The sequence below is a fragment of the Pavona decussata genome, unplaced genomic scaffold, assembly GCF_977016875.1.
Source record: "Pavona decussata unplaced genomic scaffold, jaPavDecu1.1 SCAFFOLD_130, whole genome shotgun sequence".
Classification (NCBI taxonomy): domain Eukaryota; kingdom Metazoa; phylum Cnidaria; class Anthozoa; order Scleractinia; family Agariciidae; genus Pavona; species Pavona decussata.
The window spans coordinates 2,923,650-2,945,601 of NW_028145544.1; the positions used below are offsets into that span (position 1 = coordinate 2,923,650).

The 21,952-nt window shown below is 40.4% G+C and overlaps 2 protein-coding genes across 3 annotated transcripts; one reads left to right on the forward strand and one right to left on the reverse strand.

Moving 5' to 3' along the window:
- Window positions 1-340: 340 nt before the first annotated feature.
- LOC146468685 (uncharacterized) lies at window positions 341-2,402 on the reverse strand. The gene is made up of 2 exons (XM_085124387.1): window positions 2,298-2,402; window positions 341-1,362 (listed from the first exon to the last, which is right to left on the reverse strand). The coding sequence occupies exon 2, from the start codon at window positions 1,337-1,339 to the stop codon at window positions 536-538; it is 804 nt and encodes a 267-aa protein (XP_084980513.1). The 5' UTR covers window positions 1,340-1,362; window positions 2,298-2,402; the 3' UTR covers window positions 341-535.
- Window positions 2,403-2,480: 78 nt separating this feature from the next.
- On the forward strand, window positions 2,481-20,249 carry LOC146468686 (uncharacterized). Of its 2 annotated transcripts, none has more exons than XM_085124267.1 (17): window positions 2,481-2,708; window positions 3,974-4,053; window positions 4,990-5,072; window positions 5,176-5,239; window positions 6,482-6,564; window positions 7,489-7,663; window positions 8,444-8,506; window positions 8,896-11,762; window positions 12,559-12,921; window positions 13,694-13,795; window positions 14,497-14,598; window positions 14,921-14,958; window positions 15,219-15,300; window positions 17,007-17,182; window positions 17,824-17,914; window positions 18,961-20,090; window positions 20,123-20,249. In XM_085124267.1, the coding sequence occupies exons 1-16, from the start codon at window positions 2,694-2,696 to the stop codon at window positions 19,029-19,031; spliced, it is 4,455 nt and encodes a 1,484-aa protein (XP_084980393.1). In that variant the 5' UTR covers window positions 2,481-2,693; the 3' UTR covers window positions 19,032-20,090; window positions 20,123-20,249. The 2 variants fall into 2 exon arrangements, with proteins under 2 accessions (XP_084980393.1, XP_084980394.1); XM_085124268.1 differs by having other exon boundaries at window positions 14,924-14,958.
- Window positions 20,250-21,952: the final 1,703 nt, after the last annotated feature.

A 21,952-nucleotide genomic window follows, 5' to 3' on the forward strand; every position in this document is an offset into this window, starting at 1 on the left:
GAATATTCCAAAATCACAATACATAGTTAACAATAAATTATTCCACGAGCGCGCATTGGATATGAGATGATAGATAGCTTACAAGGCTATTGCCTCGTCGGCTGTAATCATCTCATATCCAACAAGCGCAAGTGGAATAATTTTTTTTATTAAAAACAACCAAGAAATATTGCTAGATCTTGCTGATTTCGCTCTGCAAGAACAACCAGGAGACAATTTAATGGTCGCTATTTCTTGGGCGTGGTATAATGGCACATATACCATGGCTGCTGAACCAATCAAATCCCTGGAATTGCATTATACAATGATCCAGTTTTTAATAAAGGATATTACACGGCGGTGCGGAGATGTGAATTTTATTTTCTAGTGGTAAAAACAATATTTTACATGAACATATAGCCAACTAGTGAAGGTAAGCTCTTATTGTGGACACAGAATTTGGTTTCTGAGTTTATTCAGTTTGTCAACAGCATGTGAATCACTGAATGCTGTGCACACATTTCCTGAAGATTATAACCATCCAACTTTGGAGTGTTCAATAGATGAAGGGAATCAAAGCTTTTCTATTCTCAGGATAGTCTGGAAACTGATCCTTATACCATTGATGATTATGCCGAGCGCGAGGAACAAACGTGGCAGAGCTAAATAAAAACCATGTTAAACCTGCCAATGACCATGTTCCTAGTGCCCAGCCAAGCCACTCCAACATTTCACCAAAATAATTAGGGCAGGAGATAACATTGAACAGGCAACCATGTGGAATAGAGTAACCTGCAGTGTTATCAGATCTTAGCTTACGAAGTGTTAAGTCTGCATAGCGGTTGATGACAAACCCAGCAACAAAAAGCACAACGCCAATGATGAAGCGTGGGTCCTTGTAGTAATCATCATCGTAATCTGCTGCACCAAGCCAATCGGCATTAAGGAAGCTGTACAAGAGGTTTGGAAATAGTCCCCCTAGGGGTATACCAAGGGGTGTTTTTGGACTGCTGTACTTCATAATCCAGGGATGAATGAATCCACGATGAACATAATGACAAAGCCACAGGCAGTAGAATGTTATATTAGGGTATTCCCTTTCATGTCCATAGAGCAAAAATACTAAAGAGAAAAACAGCACTCCAGGGATGGCATCAGACACTGTGTGCGCAATTCGCTGATGAACCATAGGGCCACACGACTTGCCGGACTTCTCATGTCTCCCATAAGGTGCTGGGTTTGTCAGTTGTGCTATAAATGTCACAACAGCTAATAGGAAGGCAAATGCACAGAGGCCATAATGGACCCAGAAATGAACTTCGTCATTTTCAAAGGCAGTCCATGGTAAGGGATTCAACATGGTCTCCAATTAATGACCAATTCCTGAAAGTATAAGTTTATAACCAGTGATTTAATTATAATACTGAGACTTATCACATGTCCCAGGGACAGAAATTCCACTAGGAAGAGAGGAAATCCAACATGACGGCAATGCTGAGTATGAATATTAGCCAGGGTGCATTCTGTGTACATCCCATGCTGAAGATATCCCTAACCGTTTCGAAGTCTAACACTAAGCGGCCGCCAAAGCACCTACAGATGGTAAATAGGGCAAATTTGCCTTGACTACCTGTGGACTCTAAGGCCTACACTGGCAGACAAATCCTGGATATGTTTGTATAACAACAGTTGATTTGAATGGTAGAAGTTTTCATAAGCCTACTTGGCAATTTTTCTTATGCCAGGCACTACCTGTCTTACGTCACTTAACACCAAAGACCACTATTGTGCTAGTCTGCGAACGTATTTCCTGTGACGTATTTCCGGCTGTCGCTTCTCTCCGGCCAGCTGGAAATACGTCTGCGTTCGCAGGCTACTATTATTGGCATCAGTGCACAGAGTAATTTGAAAATCCAAGCCAAAACCTAAATAAAATGCAGCCTGGATATAATAGCCGAGAGAGGTAGAAATGTTGGAAGTCTACCCTTAAATTAAAATCATGACTTTGGAAACCTGTATCCCTTTTTCAGCCTGACAAGCAAACCTTTAATACACATTGACAACAAAATCTTCTTATAGGTGGCGCATAAATTTATCCTCATTTTTACTGGCTTTACCAGAAAATATGACTCCTGTATGTAGGGCAGTATCCTCATTGGGTTTTGCTCAGGGGGTTATGCCCCCTGTTTCCCCAGGGTGGTAGGGTGGGGTAGGGGTTTTCAATGACAAGTACATAAACTGCAAAGTCATGATCAGAGATGTAAAAATTGGCAGAATTACGCAAAACTTACACTTAATCATACTATTTTTTAACTCACCTGTTACTTAAAGAGTCTAGAGCCTTCCATCCGATCTCTTATAAGGTGTTCTATTGCGAAAAATACTTGCAAATCCGCTTGAATTCTGCGTAAAAGTTTTAGAAAAGTCACGATATGTGTTGTGTGCCCGCGAGCATTTCAGCGTTATACTGCGTGTAGCAAAGTATCATGGGAAATTTATTCAACCGACTCAGGCGGGAAAGTCCAAAAGTGAAAAAGATCAAAACAATTGTTCAAAATTCCTAGTTGTATTAGAAAAATACCATCTGCAGAGCTATCAATTTACCCGCGATTGTTCAGTTTCATTTTGAGGGTGGTTTGGATCGAATTCTGGAAGCGTTTTTGTTTCGCATCGTCTGATGTAAAGCTGAACATCTTATAGTTCCTGCGGCCAAGATGGCGGCGGCGAAGGTTAGTCATATCTGTTTAAATTCCTTGGTGATATGCGCTGCACAAAAACACTGGATTCCTGATCTTGCAGAATATGAATGTTAGTACGTTTATAATCGAACTGCGTTGATGGATTGAATTGGTATGCAGCGATTACAGACAAAACAAATCATTTAAGATGATCTTTAATCAGGGCTTGAACAATCGATGAAACCGATGATAGGAAAATCAATCGATCAATCGATGACAATCGATGACAATTAATCGATTGATATTGATAATCGATGAACAATCGATGCACGGGTTTTTTGTGATTATCGATTTCATCGATTATCAATTTTTATCGATTATCAACGCCAATCGATCAGTTAATTGACATCGATTGTCATCGATTGGTTCTCATTTTTGATGCGTTTTATTTTCAGTCAAGATTTCCAAAAAGAATCTGAGTCCAAACTGCGGCCTATAGTTCTCTTGTGACCGGTGGTAACTGTGTCTCGGACAGAGGCTATACATTGTGTTGTTGGCTTTTTCCCGCGCAGCTCTAAGTTTCTCGATATGGTCTCTTTTTTTCCATCTTTTACTATACGGCTCACCCATTTAAGCCTGCATGCAGTCAACTTTATTCATTTTTTACCCTGTTTACTTTATGCACCTTTGTTGTGACAAAGAAGTAATAAAGTGATTACCGAAGCCTATTCACGTTTATTCTGGTTTATTTTACAGTATTACAATTCAGTATAATTGCATCACCCACCATTCAGAGCTCACTCGTCTCCAGTCGCATCTGCATACAAACAATCCGGTGAACAAATTCAAATCTGAAACATTTGTGCGTACTGCGAGAGCGTATACGTACATGCTGGAACGTGTGGAATACCGAATTTTTTTTAACACCAATCGATGACAATCGATGAGTTGCGACCACTTTTGTGTGATTATCGATTGGTCATCGATTGGCCGATGCCAGTTAACTGACAAGGCATCGATTGTCATCGATTGAGCGATTGATTTTCTGATCATCGGTTTCATCGATTGTTCAAGCCCTGCTTTAATACACGTATCTGTTTATACTGCAGCTAATTATCAGAACAGCATTTCATTCATTTCTCCTAAATATTTCACCAATTTCGAAGTGACTGCTGTAGTCCAGAATCAGTTCGAACATAGTCACAAATATACAACCCCTCATTTGAGGGATGATTATCAAATGCATCGAAGGTATACTAGGTATTTACTTGAAGTAATTAACTGTTGTGAACATTCTTATTCTTCGCATCTTTCAGGCTGCTAGAAGAAATGCTACTGTGCGCATGCATGATTTTTATCTTCCAAATGATCCATTCCAAGATCCATATGTAGGAAGGTACATTAATATTTTTAGCATGCACGCTATTATTTATCATCATTTATTAAAAGAAACTCCTTAATTCAGGCAGCTGGTATATCAGATAATGATGCCCAAGGCTGAATGATTGTCCAAAAAATGAACAGTCGACCGAGAAGCTGTGAAATTTTGAGTACAATCTTTAAGCCGAGGGCATTATCATCTGATATAACAGCAAGCCAGAATGAATTTCACTTGTTTTATAACCCTCCAATTACTGAAACACGTGTGCTTTACTGCTGAAAAATACTGAACAGCCAGTGATGGTCAGAGCATGATGGTCGGCAAACAAATCCGAGCTGACTAGCTTACTTGATTGTATTATACGATTGTCGAAAAATGAACAGTGGACTGAGAAGCTGTGAAATTTTGAGGACAATCTTTAAGCCAAGGGCTTTATCATCCGATATAACAGCAAGCCAGAATGAATTTCACTTGTTTTATAACCCTCCAATTACTGAAACGCGTGTGCTCTACTGCGGAAGAATACAGAACAGCCAGTGATGGTCAAAGCATGATGGTCGGCAAACAAATCCAAGCTGACTAGCTTACTCAATTATAAATATACTATCATTAAAATTAATTAAAACAGCTTAAAATGGTAACTTTTTTCTTTTTTTTTTTTTTGACGAAAAAATTGGTGCAAAAAATAGGCTGCAAAATTTGTTAAATTTGTAAATTTGTACTATTCTGGTTAATGGAGTCATATGTACACTGTACTTGAACACGATGAAGATTGTATGCAATGGAATTGCAGTAGGTTTCCATCCCTTTTTGCATCCTTTGTTGCTCCATGGAAGTTCATCTAACAAAACCTTTCAAGAGCTGATTGTTTGCAGATATGACATCTTTAAGGGCATCTACATTTAGTAATGGGTGATGTCGATAACGATGTGGTTTTGGTGTTTATTGTAGACGCACAGGAGTTCCTCTCAACATCAGAGCCAGGAAAGATTCCAATGGCTTTGACAACATTGATGACTACTTTCCTGACTCAGGTAAAGTTCCTTGTGACCTTAACTTTCAAAGAAATGTTGTTGTTGGGCTCATACCTTTTATTGAATCTGATTTATTGATTATAAAACATTTTTACTTGTTTAGAGCCAGAGGAGGAGAACATTGTCCCAAATGAGCAGAACTCAGATAGAGATCTCCTTGTTGGAAGGTACAGCTCTTCGTAACTCACCATTAAAGTACCTGCCTTATTTCCTTTGTTTTCCCCTAAACTACTGAAATGTGTGATCTATGTACTTGAATAATTTGTACAACAACTATTGTTGTTAGTTCTGACACCATCCTCAAACAATATTGGAACCCCTGGGATTGATTTTGCTAAAGGCAGGGTAGCCGGCACATTTGTGTCTGTTTGTGACAACCCATTGTTCTGTTAGTCTATATTAATATAATTGCTACTCATTGTCCAGTGTTCCAGATAACTTTTTAAGGTGGCGGAACACAGTTTTCCATTATACAGGTGTTAGTAAACATTATTTGAAAACTACGTACTTCTGAGTACCCAAAATTAGCATGGTGCAAGATTAACTAAAAAGGAATAAATTTTGATACTTCTTGTTGAGCAAGGTGCCGTTGCCATGCCTTTGCAACAAGCTATTAACCGTCCACAAATAATGGTTGTCCTTAGTTTTTAGAAAATGCACTTGTTAGATTTTTCCCATTTTTTGTATCCAGAAAAACCCACAAAATACTGACATAGTGACGCTGCCTTCATCATGAGAGATCTCCTGTAAATGTTGGTTTTGCACTTTAATGTTTTTTGAAGATACCCCCTGTTAGATTTTGGTTTTTGTTTGTAGGCGAGTTAAGCTTTTAGAGAACTGTTGTTTTGTCAAATTTCACGAAATTCTAACGAGCGGTTCCCTTGAAAACAGTCCATTTCCATTAAAAGAACCAGTCACAATTTTTTGGTCAAATGCGCATGCGTGGCTTGTAATTAGGTTTTCTCAGCATAGACGAAAAGCGTGCAAAAAGGCTTAGTGCTTCATGAGCTCACTTTCTTTGTTCGGTGATAAATGAATAAGGATTCACAAACGAGAAACTGAGTTATTTTAAGAACAAAACTCACTTTTGAGATCTATTTCGTATAAAATCGAGGGATCGATAGTATTTGCTTGCCACAACCCTGGCGCGCACTTAATAGCATCACTAACAGAATCTGTAAAGCGCGCGCAAACTGTGTTCGGCCACCTTAAAGGCAGGGAGTCAATGAAGAATTTTGTGGGGTCAATAGCTCTGGTTCTCTCCAAATCAATTAGTTTACCATTCAGTTTGTTGGGTCAAGAAGCCAAGTATTTTGGGTTTTTCGACCTGAGATCCCTTTCCTATCTGGCTCTCTGATTGCCTGAGGCATGTCGATTGCTGATTATTTATACCAAATTACTGTTGATAGGAGAACTGGAATACCACTAAACATCAATCCAAGGAAAGATTCAAAAGGATTTGAGAATGTAGATGATTATTTTCCTGATTCAGGTTTGTTTCACACTTATGGTTTCATATCTCATATTGCACTGGAAGAAAAAGAAATCTTCTTTACTTTATGTTTAATTACCTTTGATTTGGGCCAAATACTGAGGTTTAACATTCACACAATCTTGGTTTAACAATAGTTAAAGGTGCACTGAAACACTGAGGTTCTTAGCATCTACACAGGCACAGCTCCAGTAAAAAAAAAATTAATGTGGCCATTTTCCAATGATGTGAGCGTCAAATGGGACCAGGGGCATGCTCCCCCAGGAGAAGTTTATATTTTAATTCCTGAAAATGTCATCTCTTGGGTTTTCAAGTAGCTCTGACAGTCATTTTCCATACTTAAGGACGGTGCCTAGTAATACAGAAGTATTTTTGCGCAGTTTATGACTATGTGGGAAAAGCAGATCTTTGAAAAGGCTAGTGGAATCCAAAAAGAAAATTGGGGTAAGTAACCAAGCATTTTTTAGCTGATAATTAAGCAACAATAGTAAGTGCTAAAAATTTAATACAAAGCAATGTATGGCATTTTTTCCCAAACTGAAGCTTTATTATCTCTGAAAAATGCATGGTTACCCCCAATTTTCTTTTTGAATACCAAGAGCACTTGCTAAGTTCTGCTTTCTCCGCATAGTTTTAAACCGCGCAAAAATATCCCTGTATTAGTAGGCACCACCCATAGGAAACCCGAGTATCTTGAGGTGCACAGAACGTATGCGCAGTAACAAAAGTAGGCATGGAATTTTCTTTCATTTATCTGTTTATCATATTAAAAAAAAATATGACAGTTAGACTTGCCAGAGCATTTCTTAGGCACCCCAGGCTACTGGGCTTCTGCTAGGCGGCAGCCTTGAGTTGACTTATTTCAGGTGTATTGGACAGCCCTCCTTGGACATGATTCATGGTATTCTCATACACATTCAACAGTGCATGATGACCAAGTGGAGGACATATCAGAAGCTGCAAGTGAAAATCCAGATGAGCCAGAAGCCCCAGAGACTCCAGAAGAACAGGTTGAGTCCCCAAATGAAACTGGAACTATTATTAAAAATCCAGGATCCCGTGAACCAACTCCACAGATAAATGGACCAATTAAGAAGAGGTGGGAACTCTTTCTATGTGGCTAGAGATTCCAAAACGTCTATACATAGGAGGGAGGGAGGGACTCTGGGTGGGAGGGTATCTGGAAATACAATTTATTTCATGAATTTGGATCATCCCCAGTCCATTTTTTTCTGGATATTCTTAATGATTTAATTTAATTTTCTATTTATTAATGACAGCCGAGGTGGCCTCTCTTATAAGCCTGGTGGTTTCTTGAGGTCTCCTCACCATTACCTTGACTTGTAATTTGAATGTTTTCTTCTTTTACTAAGGTGAATGATGAATTGTCATTTCTACCTAGGCAATCAGTCTTGTTCCCAGTGTCTCTCCTCTTCCTGTCCCCTGGAGCAAGAGGGGTGGGGAAGGTAGAGACCCTACACTGTCTAAAAGATCAATGTGTTGTATCTGCTGGGCAAGAAACTTGAGAATGTAACAATTCAATATGACACTGTTTCTTCCATGAATGGAATTTCTCCAGTGGACAACAAGTGCAGTCAGGTGTAAATTTCTTTCCTTTTCTGCTTCCCCTTCCCCAGCCTTATTTATCATTTAACCAGGCACCCTTTTTTTATCTGCCACTTCACGCCACTCTTAATCCCAATCCAAGCAATATTTGGCAGGTACTCACACACCAAAATATGGTAGGCTCAATTTATGTTGCTTACTCAGGTGAGTGTGGGCTCATTTCCTGAACAGTGGCTGGTAATATAGCCTAAAATATGGCTGTACTGAAGGTTAGTATACAACATAGCTGTACTGACGCATAAACTGTTTGTAGGTTGTCCTTTGCACATGGAAAATCTCCAATTGAATCAGAACCCAGCAATCAAGCGCAGCCCAGGTTTGTGTTCACATATGATGATCTGTTTGTAGGAAAAAAAAAACAGTAAATGTTTGACTAGCGACAAGATTTGATTTTTTTAACACAGTGGTTACCACACTCAGTTGAAATGATAGCTCAGATTTATCATTTGTCTCACGATTGTACAGCATAGGTGTTGATTGCAATGATTTTGCATGCATGTACATGTATCTGTATGATAAATTGAAGGGGTGCCTGGAATAAGGCCCTAAGTGACTTTTGATGTAAGGTCAAATTCTCCTTTTGTTTCACAACCGAATACAATGAAATTTGGAAGGAGAATCTAGCAATTTATCAGAAGTCACTTAGGGCTTTTTTCCAGGCACCCCTTCAATTCATTCAAAATGCCTTTTCTTTTCTGTCAACAGAATTTTGCAAGATGGTACAAAGTCGATCACGGAGAAGGAGGATGAAAGTGATTCTGAGATTGTTGATGTTGATGACGCCTCTCAGCCAGACCACCAGGAATCTTGTAATGTCCAGCCTTCCAATTCCTTCAAAGCTGAAGAGAAGGGTGGGAATCAAAAAACAACAACTACAAAACAAATGAAAAATCAAAGGACCATGTCCATTGAGGATGATGAAATCATTGATGTTGATGGAATTGATGATGAAGATACCTTCCTTACCATTGGCAACACAACGCGGAATGCTAACAAAAGCACTGTTGTTGATAAATCCCCTATTTCCACTGAAGCGGAGAGTTTTGTTATGAGTGAAAGTTTTGTTCTTGAAGGCACTAAACACAAGACAATGTCACCGGAATATGGCTCTTGCTCAGACAGTCAGCCTGAGCCAAGCGATTTGCCGGCGCCGACACACAAAAAATCCAAGATTCCAGTGAGAGAGAAAGGTGTACGTATTGACACCAAGCAGAAAGCTACCAGAGGAAGGAAGAAGAAGATGGAAGATTTGCAAGATTTGGAGCAAGGAGCAGAGAACGTTGAGAAGGAAGATGGTGGAGATGAAAGATTGCTGGACTCCAAACAAGAGGAAACTTCTAACGAGACCTTAAGAGGTAAAACGCAAATCAACAAGCAGAGAAATGCAAGAGGAAGGCAGAAAAAATTTGACGAGAGGCAGAACAAGGCCCCAGAAGTAGCGGAAGATCCAGATAATAAGAGTGGTGAGATTGTGGGTGATGTAGAAGTCGAAGAGGAAAGTAAGTTCTTAAGGAAAAAAACACAAAACACAAATCGGAGGTCTACAAGAGGGAGACAGAAAAATGTGGAAGACTCACAGAATGTGGAGCCAGAAGCAGACGAAGCTCAGAATTTTGAAAATGATTACGTCGAGGGCGACGTTGAAGTAGGTGAAGTCTTGTCAACTTTTAACAAAGATCAAAAACAGAGCGTTGTAGAAGAGGAGCTTGCAGATTTTGAAGCTGTGAAGAAGGGGAAACGTAGAGCAAAGAGCTTGCCAGTTAGTACCAAACAACAACCACAGAAGTCAAAGAGAAAGGTAAAGAAAAGCGATGAGAATGCAGTTGTGGCTTCAGATGAAGAGTTGCTTCGTGGTGGAAAGAAAGATGACATGGATAATGGCCAGGTAGGGAAGCGAGGTCGAGGAAGGAAGAGTGTTCCAAACACTAGACAACAAGAGATGAAAGTTTCGAGAGGAAGAAAACAGAAAAGTGAATGTAATGACGGTGACAGTGAGGATGGAAATGGCAGAGAGAGAGCGACAGGTCCAAAGGCTCAAAGAAGACAACAGGAGAAGAAAGCAGAAAAAGGAAGAAAGCAGGGAAGCGAAGAAAACTTGGAATGTGAAGTTGACAGTGATAATGAAATTGTAGGTCCTGATGACGGGAAGGCAGGGGGTCCACTGGGTTTGACAAGGAAAGGTATTGAGAGTAAGAAAATGCAGAGGGAAGGCATGAGTGTTGCAGAGGTTGGAGCTGAAGATGAAGATGGAGCGGCTAAAGTGAGTGGAAGGAAAACCAGAGCACAGAGGAAAAAAGAAGCAAAACAGAGCAAAGAAGATGGCAACAGAGAAGAAAGACAAGGAGATGTTGAAGGTGATGCTGAGGATGGAAGTGCGGATGTTGAACTGAGTGAAAGGAAAACAAGGGGACAGAGAAAAAAGGAGGCGGATTCTAAACTGAACAGAGAAGATGAAGATGGTGAAGAAAGGGAAGAAGAAACTGAAGAGGCTGTTGTGGGTTCGGAAATTGAGGATGCTGTATACATAGACGGAGAAGAGATGGCATCGGAAAACAAAGGGAAGGGAGAAGAAAATTCTAGTCATAATGTGGTTGTGGAAGGTGTCAAGACACAGGAATTGGATACTACTGTGCAAAGAAAGGGGAGAGCTGGAAAGACAAAGGATAACAATGAACTTGAAAATGATGGAAGGTTCGGTGAGGTGGCCAGTAAGAGAAGGGGTAGGAAATCTTTGAGGGATCAGAAATCGGGACTTTCAGATGGGCAGGGTTTGATTGAAGAGGCAGAGGTTTCGTTTAAAGCCAGAACAAGGAGGAAAGGAAAAGGAAAAGAAACAGCGAAGGTAAGCCCAGATGGAGGGCAGAAAGATGTTCTTGATATCGTTAATGAGTTGCATGAAGAGCCTACGTTATCTAATAAAACTCTTCAGGAGTCAGTTTGTCACAGCTCCAGTGTGTCTAGTATTGTATCATCCGGCTCCGAATCCAAGAAAAACGCCGGGAGCAAACGAAGAAAACAGTCAAGTGTGTTGCCACCGTATGCAAGAAGAGGAAACAAATCAAAGAACTTGAAAAACTCTGCCACAGTGAACAGCCATGACAGCACAACTGAGTCGGAACTTAGAACAGACGCCAAGAAACCGAGGCTAGAAGAAGAGAGAAAGAAAGCAAACATTGCTGGTGAGACGTCAAGGAAAGGAGGTGCCATTGGTTCTGGAAAAGATGGTAGGGCTGTGCATACTGGAAGGAAGTCTGCTGGAGGAAAGAAGCCTGTGGCACAAAGGAACAAGAGGAAGGAGTGTGCAGTTACTCACGACAAGTCGATCTCCTCAGCAGTACAGAATAATGATGAGGATGATCATGCCGATGTCTTTGAGGATTCAGATGAGGTTAATGGTGAAGGGGAGGGGAGTTTTTCAGTCCAAGAAGCTGGTGGGGTGGAAGACAGGTCATTTGAAGAAGTTCCATCAGAGGGCATCACCCCAAAACCATTTCTCAAGCCTGCTGCTAAATCAGCCACTGCATTGAAGTCGATTCTTAAATCTGGAGGCAGCGTTGGACGAGCAAATACAGGTACAGGAAGCTTTGTAAGAGCGGCGTTGTACAAATGTGGCCACCTTATCTATATTTTTATACTGAAAAAATAATGACAATAATAAACTCCCATTTACAACAGGGATAGTTGAAAGGGAGGTGGGGGGGGGGGGGGAACAATAGGTGAAAGAAGAGGAGGCTCTCTTGATTTTCTTCTCTCCTCTCCTCTCTTAGCCTGCATAGCACTCGTTTGCTATCCAAGCAAGCACGAGAAGCAAACGACACCAACTGGGGAGATAAGGCAACTTTTCGCGCCATGTGCTTTCGCGAGCGTCCCGCGGTTTGGAAAGGAAATAACTGCTTCGCAGGCTATTCCTCTCCCCTCATCTACATCTGCTGACATATTATCTCGAGCTTCATCTCGAACTTCTTACTGTTTTCGAAATATATCCGCTTCCCTGTTGTTTGCCCTCGGAACGTTAAGAAACAGCTATTACTATCCAACAAATCAACGGCAATTTTCTGTGGTTTATACTCTTAAAGACCATAAAATGTTCAAACTCAAGTGCAAGCGGTTAGTGGTTTCACTGCCAAGTTTTGAACATTTTGTGGCGTCATTTTATGGTCTATAAGAGTATAGACCATGCATAGAAAACTGTTGTCGATTTGGATTTTACACTAACATGGAAAAGTACGAGCGGAATTGACTATTTTTGCCGTTAAGAAAGCGCGCACGTTACATCTGACGCCATTTTTATTGTCTGTACTCTTATAGACAATAGCTACGAGACATTAGCGCGCTGGAATTTTGACAGTTATTGTAAATTTTTTTTAGCGGGCAGGAAGCGACAGATGAACGCAGACAAATCACACTCAGGCGGCAGTGATGCTGATGACGAGAGCGTGCTACCAGCCAAACAACCAAACAGAAAGCGTCTGTCTACAGTCAGCTTCGCTTCCTCTCCGTTTGTCCATGCGTCACCTGCAGACCTCACGCCGTCTGCAGTCTCTAGACATTCCGCTCTTGCCGGTATGCCCTGTGGGTCGAATGGCAGTAGTGATCTGTCCTTTACCCCAGGGAGTGGTCGTACAGTTAGGTCGTCTGTGGGATCTGCTAGTAGTGTTTCTGGTGCTGGTGATTCTGATATTGATCCTGATGAGGAAGTCACCCTGACTAATGATGATGGACAACAGGAAGGTAAGATGAAGTTACTACAAGTGCCGTTTTAGAGTAATGAGGTTGTCGTAAAGTAAAAGTAACGTAGTTTATTTGATGTCAATAACACGAGGAGTGCTTGCGCAATCTCTCGAGCCAGAGGCTCATGACAAAGTGCAAGACAATAATCTAGATTGATTTGGAAGTTGGAATTGTTGGTTTTCAGGAGAGGGGAAAACCGGAGTACCCGGGGAAAAGCCTCTCGCTGCAAGGACGAGAACCAACAACAAACTCAACCCACATATGACACGGAGTCCGGGAATCGAACCCGAGCCAGAATGTGATTTTGAGAAGCTGAAGAGAATACTTAGATTGTCCTCTGTAGTACAGTTTTTGGGGTAATATTTATCATATTTGTCGTGCAGCGAACCACCTCTTTTCGACCAACTCACTTTTGCGGTGTTTTTGGTCCGAATTAATACTCGAGAAGCCACTTTGTTTTCTTTAAATCATTGTGAACGCCGTGAGACGGCCTGTTGTTAAAGAAGGCCGCATCGTAAGGCCCCTTGGAGGTCAAAGAGTGTTTGGTTTATCAACAGAGTTGATAACTAAAGGTAAATTAGCCACCGCAAAGAGATTCGAGTGCTGACGTTTCGAGCATAAGCCCTTCGTTAGAGCGAATCCAATTGACGAGAAGACCACGTCGTCAGGCCGTTTGGAGGTCATCTTGTTAATTGGATCGCTCTGCAGTCCGAGGGTCGTTGTAATACCGATTCTTTTTGTATCTGAGTTTCACTCTCGAATTTTGCTTTAGGCTCAACAGATGAACAAAGTACAAGAAGAAGCAAAAGAACTATTGTTCCACCATTACAGTTCTGGAAGAACGAGAGGATAGATTACGAGCGACGACAGTCCGGTAAAGTACACATACAAATACAGATAAATCGAAATGAACCCTCTTTGCTTAACAAGGGTAGCATTTTAGTAGTTGTTGAACTGCCAACAAACCTGTTACCCTGGCTCGAAATATTGGTTTGAGGCGAGGAAAACACGGAGAGCCCAGCGCAAAGAAGTTCAAATTAAAGCAATAGAATTAACAAACTCAAACTACATTATGTGAGACGAGTGGACTAATAGTTATACGCAACAACCCTACTCCGTGAAAAGCAGAGTACATTTCAATGGTTGACAACCTATTTCCAATCATTTTTCCTTGTTGTTTAGTTTTTGTTGATCAATGACCAAAACGCTTGCACGACAAAGTCTCGTTTTTAAGAACACGTTAGTTAAGCCAAACTACATTCAACAAAACGTTTGCAGAGGAGACTTGAAAACACACTACTGGTCTCTACGTAAAGTTTGTTGGTGTTACTGTGCTTATTTCCTGAAGTGTATGATGCTTAAGTCGTTAAGGGGCGACTTGCTGTTGTACCGTTTGCAACGTCTTACAAGGTGGTCGAGAGAACAAAAGAACGAACAACAGAACAATGTTCCCAGCCCTAAAAAACAATGCAGCTACAGATTATCAGGGTCCAGTAAAAACAAAGCTTTTAAAAGTTGCAGGTCTGCTGTGTTCGTTATTGGATTAATTTGTATCTCTGCGATTTATTTTTCCAGGCGGATGGGCCATTAAGGGAGTTCTCAGAAATCCAACGCCTACACCCAAGACCAGAAAGAAGTCTAAACCCAAAAGACCTACCGCCAGGAAACAAAACCACGGTAAGTCGAGTGTAACGTTTGTAGCGTGACACGCTAGTGTGACCACTACTGTTAAAACCCGATGTCACGTACTTTCCTGACGTCGCTTATCCAATCACAATTCAAGGCTAGCGTCCAGGAAGCCAATTCAAGACCAAGGTGAATTTGAGCGTGCTTCCTGAGAGGAATCCTCAGATTTGTGATTGGATAATTGATTCTACAAAAGTATGCAGTTTGTCACAATTCTGTGTTGCAATGTCCCCCTAGGAATTCGCCTAGGATAATTCAGCCGTTAGCTGCATTATGAAATGTTCTTGTAACACCATTGTTTCTCGTTTTGCAGTAGACGCTGAGGATTCATCGGAGGAAGAACTTGGCAATGTAAGTCTGAAAAGACCTTTTTCGCTCTATACGCTAATTGTCCATGCCAAACCACGTGATATTCTCAGGAGAATCAATCCTTTGTCTTCTCGGAGTAAAGAATGCATACCAGCGTGAATATGTCCAAAGAGGTTACATCCCTAGAGTACCGTCACATGATTTATAATGGGGCACCAAAACAACAAAGCCAATAAAAGGTCTTTTCTTTATCAGTGAAATACCATCCAATGAAGTTTACATATTTCTCGTATTTCCAACAGGGGGATTTCGAGGGATTCCAAGAGATGACCAACCCAACATGCACCGTGTTTAACCCAGAGACCAAGGAGGAAGTTCAGATGGGTAAGGAATCTACTTCGTATACTGGTCACTATTAGTCCTTTCCCCCCCCCCCCCCCCCCCTGCGGCTAGACAAACTTCTTCTGCATCGTTTGTTTTTACCCAGGTATACTAGAAATACGTGACTTGCAAAACCTCGCGAAGCTGGGGCTGGGTGGAAAGCCCTCTTTACTCGTACTGTAGCATCAAACGTAAAAGGTTTCTGAACATAGCAACTATTTTAATGAGCATTGTCTTTTCGTAGTTCCACAGGCTAGTTTGCGGTTGCAAATCTATTTCTGAGGCGACGAAATGTACAACAGGCGTGCAGCGCTGTCGTGTTCGATGAATTTATTTCCCACGGGAAATTATTTTACCTCGGCCACAAAACGTGTAATTTCTTCAATGCGATCTTTCACAAAAAAGATTTCTGGAAAAAAGGGAAAAGATTCTAATGAGATAGTTCTGTATTCAGTGAATATTGTTGAAATTTGATCCGACACGCAAACTTTCCCGATGTATGCAAATTTTGCTCCAGACGACGCCAGACAGTCTGACGTCATTCATACTTTGTTCTTTACTGTTGCTAGGCACCAGTGCGGACACCTTCAACGAAATATATATACAAACATACATACATACATACATACATGTATACTAGAAATACGTGACTCGCAAAACCTCGTGAAGCTGGGGCTGGGAAGAAAGCCCTCTTTACTCGTATTGTAGCATCAAATGAGGAGATTAAAAGGTTTCTGAACATAGCAACTATTTTTATGAACATGGTCTTTCCGAGGTTCCACAGGCTAGTTTGCGGTTGAAAATCTATTCCTGACGCGACGAAATGAACAACGTGCTGTCTTGTTCGATGAATTTATTTCCCACGGAAAATTATTTTACCGCGGCTACAAAACGTGTTATTTCTTCAATGTAATCTTTCACAAAAAAAGATTTCTGGAAGAAAGGGAAAAGATTCTGGAGAGAGAGTTCTGTATCCAGTGAATATTGATGAACATTGCGGTTGAAATTTGACCCGGCACGCAAGCTTTCCCGATGTATGCAAATTTTGCTCCAGAGTCTGACGTCATTCATACTTTGTTTTTAACTGTTGCTAGGCAACAGTGCGGACACCTTCAACGAAAGATATAAATATATTTTTCGCTCGAATTCGCGCAGCGTAGATCCGCTCGCGGGCCGGCTCGGCCCGACAAATTTATAAACCTTGCTACGCTCGGGCCTTCGGCCCTCGCTTCGCGAGGAATAAATATATTTTTCGCTCGAATTCGCGCGGCTTAGCTCCGCTCGGGCCGGCTCGGCCCGACAAATTTATTAACATCGCTACGCACGGGCCTTCGGCCCTCGCTTCGCGAGGAATAAATTGAATGGGGGGAGGGGGGTGGTAACGTTGTGATGGTCTAGCATTCCATCCAGGGGGAGTAGCAATACTCCAAGTCACTTAACGCTGGATTTCCTGTGATGGACTAGTATCCTATCCAGGGGGGAGGGGAGGGGTAGTAATACTCCTAGTCACTTCATGCTGGGTATCCTGTGATGGTCTAACATTCCATCCTGGGTGGAGTAGTAATACGGTACTCCTAGTCACTTCATGCTGGGTATCGATATGTCCTATGATGGACTAGCATCCCATCCAGGGGTGGGGGGAGTACACCTCATCTTAATTTCTTCAAAGAATCCAAATAACAGACTCGGTGTTAACATTGTCCTTTCAGATCTCTTCCACGCCCCAGGCATGCTGCACTTCACGAATCCCTCGGGGAATCCCGCGACAGATGATGACCCGCTTATCGTTCACAAGTTCATATCACAGCCTCTCTTTGGAGGTGGTCAAGTCATCTTGAGGCCTGGTGCAGAGAAAGGAAGACAGTTCGTTCGAAATGACACAATGGTGAGTTAGGTATTTTCCTCACAGAATCAGTTTTCATAAGGCCCGTTAACACTTCCAGATGTGAATGTTAATACTCCTCACTAACTGCCATACGTTTCCTTGCATGTTAGTTTCGAGAATTTGGTGTTAAATCAGAACAGCGTTATGAGTTAAATATGAGTTACTTTTGACGACAACAAAAGTTATGTCAGCAATTTTCAGCCCAGGATTTTAGCAGTAAGTCAAAATTTGTGAAAATCAAGGTTTCTTTCGTCAACACCTAAACGAGAAAAACAGTTGAGGACGTAGGTTTTCGTAAATGACAGCGTAAAAAATACGAGGACAAAGTTACAGAGGGTGCTGTTACGGGAAGTAAAATTCCTCTACGAGTTACAGGAAAAGTAGACTGGCCTTCTACTTTTCGTAACGTTGCGGAATACGTTGGCACAGCCTGTAACTTTTTTCCTGCAATTTGCAACGCAATGCTCTCGTCTGCATTGCGTTGCAAGTTGCAGAAAACAATTACGTCGTGTGGCGAAATGAAAACGTACACTTTTAGACGGAAAACTCGTTAAAAAATGTTTTTGAACTCTTCCCTTTTAAAATGGAAACGACGGAGAACAGATATGTGTGAACTCATATTTTGTCTGTTTTCTTCTAAGGTGTTTTACGTGGTAAAAGGCAAAATCATGGTTACTATTCACCAGTCCTCTGTCGTTCTAAATACTGGCTCGACATTCTTTGTTCCACAAGGTAAAAATATTTAGTTTTTTTGTTTGTTTGTTTTTATTAAATACATGGGCTCGTTTCCCACGTGCAAATAAATAAACTAATTAATTAAAATACGTGCAACTGTTAGGGTACTAATTAACGCCACGCACGCACGCACGTGTAAAAAGTTTTGATTGTTTGTTTGTCTGACTGTTGTGCCTTGTTTTGTATTTCGTATTTGCATTGTGCAATCCTTTCATTTGTGCCAAAATATCAGTTAGAGCTAAAGGAATGGCATTAAAAAATAATTAATTCTTATTTCTCGTCCTGAATTTGAGCGAAAAATTATTCATCTTGTGAAACTGATTTTACGGTAAATAATTTTGCCTCTTTGTTTCGTTTTGTTTGTAACTGGTGTTGTTGTTATTTTCTTTCTTTCTTCCTTCCTTTCTTTCTTTCTTTCTTTCTTTCTTTCTTTCTTTCTTTCTTTCTTTCTTTCTTTCTTTCTTTCTTCCTTTCTTTCTTTCTTTCTTTCTTCCTTTCTTTCTTTCTTTTTTTCTTTCTTTCTTTCTTTCTTTCTTTCTTTTTTTCTTTCTTTCTTTTTTTCTTTCTTTCTTTCTTTCTTTCCTTCTTCCTTTCTTTTTTTCTTTCTTTCTTCCTTTCTTTCTTTCTTTCCTTCTTTTTTCTTTCTTTCTTTCTTTCTTTCTTACTTCCTTCCTTTCTTCCTTTCTTTCTTTCTTTCTTTTTTTCTTTCTTTTTTTCTTTCTTTCTTTCTTACTTTCTTTCTTTCTTTCTTTTTTTCTTTCTTTCTTTTTTTCTTTCTTTCTTTCTTTCTTTCTTTTTTTTTCTTTCTCTCTTTCTTTCTTTCTCTCTTTCTTTCTTTCTTTCTTTCTTTCTTTCTTTCTTTCTTTCTTTCTTTCTTTCTTTCTTTCTTTCTTTCTCAGTGTTTCCTTTCCACCTGTAGACTGTTAAAATGAAAAGAAACAAACAAAGAAAGAAAATGTAAAAGCTTAGAATTGAATTCCCAGTAAAGATTTCATCAGCTTGTTGTTTAAACTAACTTGGATGTTCACCTCTTACTTCTTCAGGAAATTCTTATAACATTAAAAATCTCAAGCAAACAGATGCCAAGCTGATGTTCGTCCAGATCAAGGGATGAAGACACAAGCCATTGGACAGCACGAACTAAATCCTTCAAAGACGGAACTCTCGTCATGTTATGTTCTCGCGTTCAGTAGCATTTTTATAGCAATTTACACAGTCGCGTTTTCCAGTTGATAAAATCGACTACATGAATCAAATGTTGTAAAATGGAGCGGCGTTTTCCGTATGAACCGCTCGAGCTTTCTTTCTTCAATCCGATACGAATCTAGTTTGAAAAATTGAGCGGCAAATTTCGGGGCGACTATACCAACTATAAAGGAATTTCCATCGCGTACGATAGACCCCGGGGATAGACCATTCCCCTTAGCAATTTCCCGCGCGGACGCAGCTGTTCTGATTTGATTTCGGAGCGAGAGTTTTGTTAATTTTGGTTGCGCGGACAGCAATCGCACTATATCCAAATTTATTAGGTTTAGGCCGGTCTTAGAAAGATGCGAGGGCAACTAAGCCGTGGCTAAGCCGATTCGTGGCTTAATTTGTATCAAAGTTAACGGACCAAAAACTGACGGCTTTGCTATGAGCGGCCTAATTGCTTTCGCATTTATGGCTTCAATACTTTTCATTTAATACTTTCTCGTAAATGGAATTTGTGTAAATACATCAGAAAGTACTTTCTAGTCGGCACTTGCCGTATAAAGCAAGAAACGTGAACCTGAATTGCATTTGAACACGCTTCAGCCTTGGTCCATGTTGTAGTTTTTATCTGTACTCGATATCGTTAACACTCCTTAACGTTATTTTATCCGGCCCTAATGCTCGAACACACGATGTAAACATAGCGCGCAACTTTCGATTTCCTAGTGTGGCTTGACCTTCGACAAAAATTAATTTCAGGTTAATTTACACGTACCAATTTAACAGCTTGAAGAGTAGGGTCAGTCGCAAAGTGAAAAAGACCGAACGACAGGAAACGTGTATTCTACTCTGACTTAAGGCGTTGTTACACTGGGCATTTTTTCTTGCACCTTGCCTCGCAATTTTGTTGCGACACAAGTTGCACGGATCGTTGCCTAGAGTAACACGTCCTGAAACGAAAAATTGCCTAGAGTAACACGTCCTGAAACGAAAAATTGCCTAGTGTAACAGCGCCTTTAGGTTAATCATAGCCCTATTAAACTGGTATAATTTTTTTAAGCTGGCAATGCAATGTACAATCATTTCTTTTGTAAATAGCCACAAATGAAGCATTATAGATTAAAATTAACCTCCAAGGGAGTGACAATCCGCTGACTGATGTATCATTTCGAGCTAATCCTTGATATCTCGGGCTTCCGCTCTTGTCGTTTCAACTACCTAAAACACCTCTGATAGTCTGCTTTCAAATTTGCCTCCCTATGAGCTACTATTTTCTGAGTTGTGATTTTAAGATCATTAAAAACCATTGTAGACGCGTTAAGGACGGTGACTACTAATACCGAAGTATTTTTGCGCGGTTTATGACTATGTGGGAAAAGCAGATCTTAGTCAGGCCTATTGAAATCCAAAAAGAAAATTGGGGGTAGCCAAGCATATTTTAGAAATAATCAAGGGACAAATAAGCAACTAAGCAACAATTATTCTAAAAAAAGAGTAAAATACAAAGCAATGTATGGCGTTTTTTCCCCAACTGGAAGCTTTATTATCTCTGAGAAATGCGTGGTTACCCCCAATTTTCTTTTAGGATACCAAAAGCACTTGCTCAGCTCTGCTTTCTTCGCATAGTCTTAAACCGCGCAAAAATATCCCTGTATTAGTAAGCACCACCCATAGGAAACCCGAGTATCTCGAGATGCGCAGGACGTATGAGCAGTAACAAAAGTAGGCACTGTCCTTAAATAATGTACAAATCACAAACACCCTTCGAACGTCTTCATTTGCCTTCTTAGCAATGGCGGAAATCAATGAAAAGGTTCATAGGAAAGCGACCCCACTAATGAGCAGCAAAATAGCCACCGGGAAGAGGAAGGGAATCGAAGGAAATATATACAGTATACATTTTTTTTTAATTTAAACTCTTTTCAGTAAACCTCCACTACCCCTTTTCCCCACCTGTCGCGCATCAAATCCAGCAATAATAATAATAATCAGTTTAATTACTCTTTTTGTAACTTAACAACTAAATTACAAGAGTGGTTAGGGTACTTATCATATATATACATTAACATGAAACATTTAAACCTTTTGCTACGAATATCTATATGTAATAAATTTGTCGAGACGATTCGTAGATTAGTTAGCAGGCTAACATTTCCATATAAAATAGAGCGGGAAAAAAATTGCGCTCTGCTTCTTGGAATGTCATTCACTGTCGGCAAAAAGCCCCCCGTCACCTAAAAGTTCATGAATAAAGAGCAGAGTTCCCTACATCAGTCAGTCGGTTTTTCTACAGATCTTTAAAGACAGTGCCTACTATTGTTACTGCGCATACGTTCTGCGCAACTCGAGATACTCGGGTTTCCTATAGGTGGTGCCTACTAATACAGGGATATTTTTGCGCGCTTTAAAACTATGCGGAGAAAGCAGAACTTAACAAGTGATTTTGGTATCCAAAAAGAAAATTGGGGGTAACCATGCATTTTTCAGAGATAATATAGCTTCAATTTGGAAAAAAGCACCATACATTGCTTTGTATTTTGCTGCTTTTTAGAATAATTGTTGCTTAGTTACCTCTAAAAAAATGCGTGGTTACCCCCAATTTTTTTTTTGGATTTCGATAGTCGCTACTAAGATCTGCTTTTCCCGTATAGTGATAAACCGCGCAAAAATACTTCCCTATTAGTAGGCACCGTCCTTAAATAATCGTTAAATGTACAATGAATGGTTTTTTGAAGACTAACACTTTCCTTCTCTACCGTTGACTGATGGATTAACTACGAATTCTGGGTACATTTCCAGAAGACATACTAAAAATACCCCAATTCTTGGAAAAACAGGGAG

Bases quoted from the DNA above. Each gene is read 5' to 3' on its own strand.
- LOC146468685 (XM_085124387.1), bottom strand. From the start codon at position 1,339: ATGTTGAATCCCTTACCATGGACTGCCTTTGAAAATGACGAAGTTCAT.
- LOC146468686 (XM_085124267.1), top strand. The intron at 8,507-8,895 runs GTTTGTGTTCAC...TTCTGTCAACAG, and splicing joins AGCAATCAAGCGCAGCCCAG to AATTTTGCAAGATGGTACAA. The intron at 11,763-12,558 runs GTACAGGAAGCT...AATTTTTTTTAG, and splicing joins CGTTGGACGAGCAAATACAG to CGGGCAGGAAGCGACAGATG.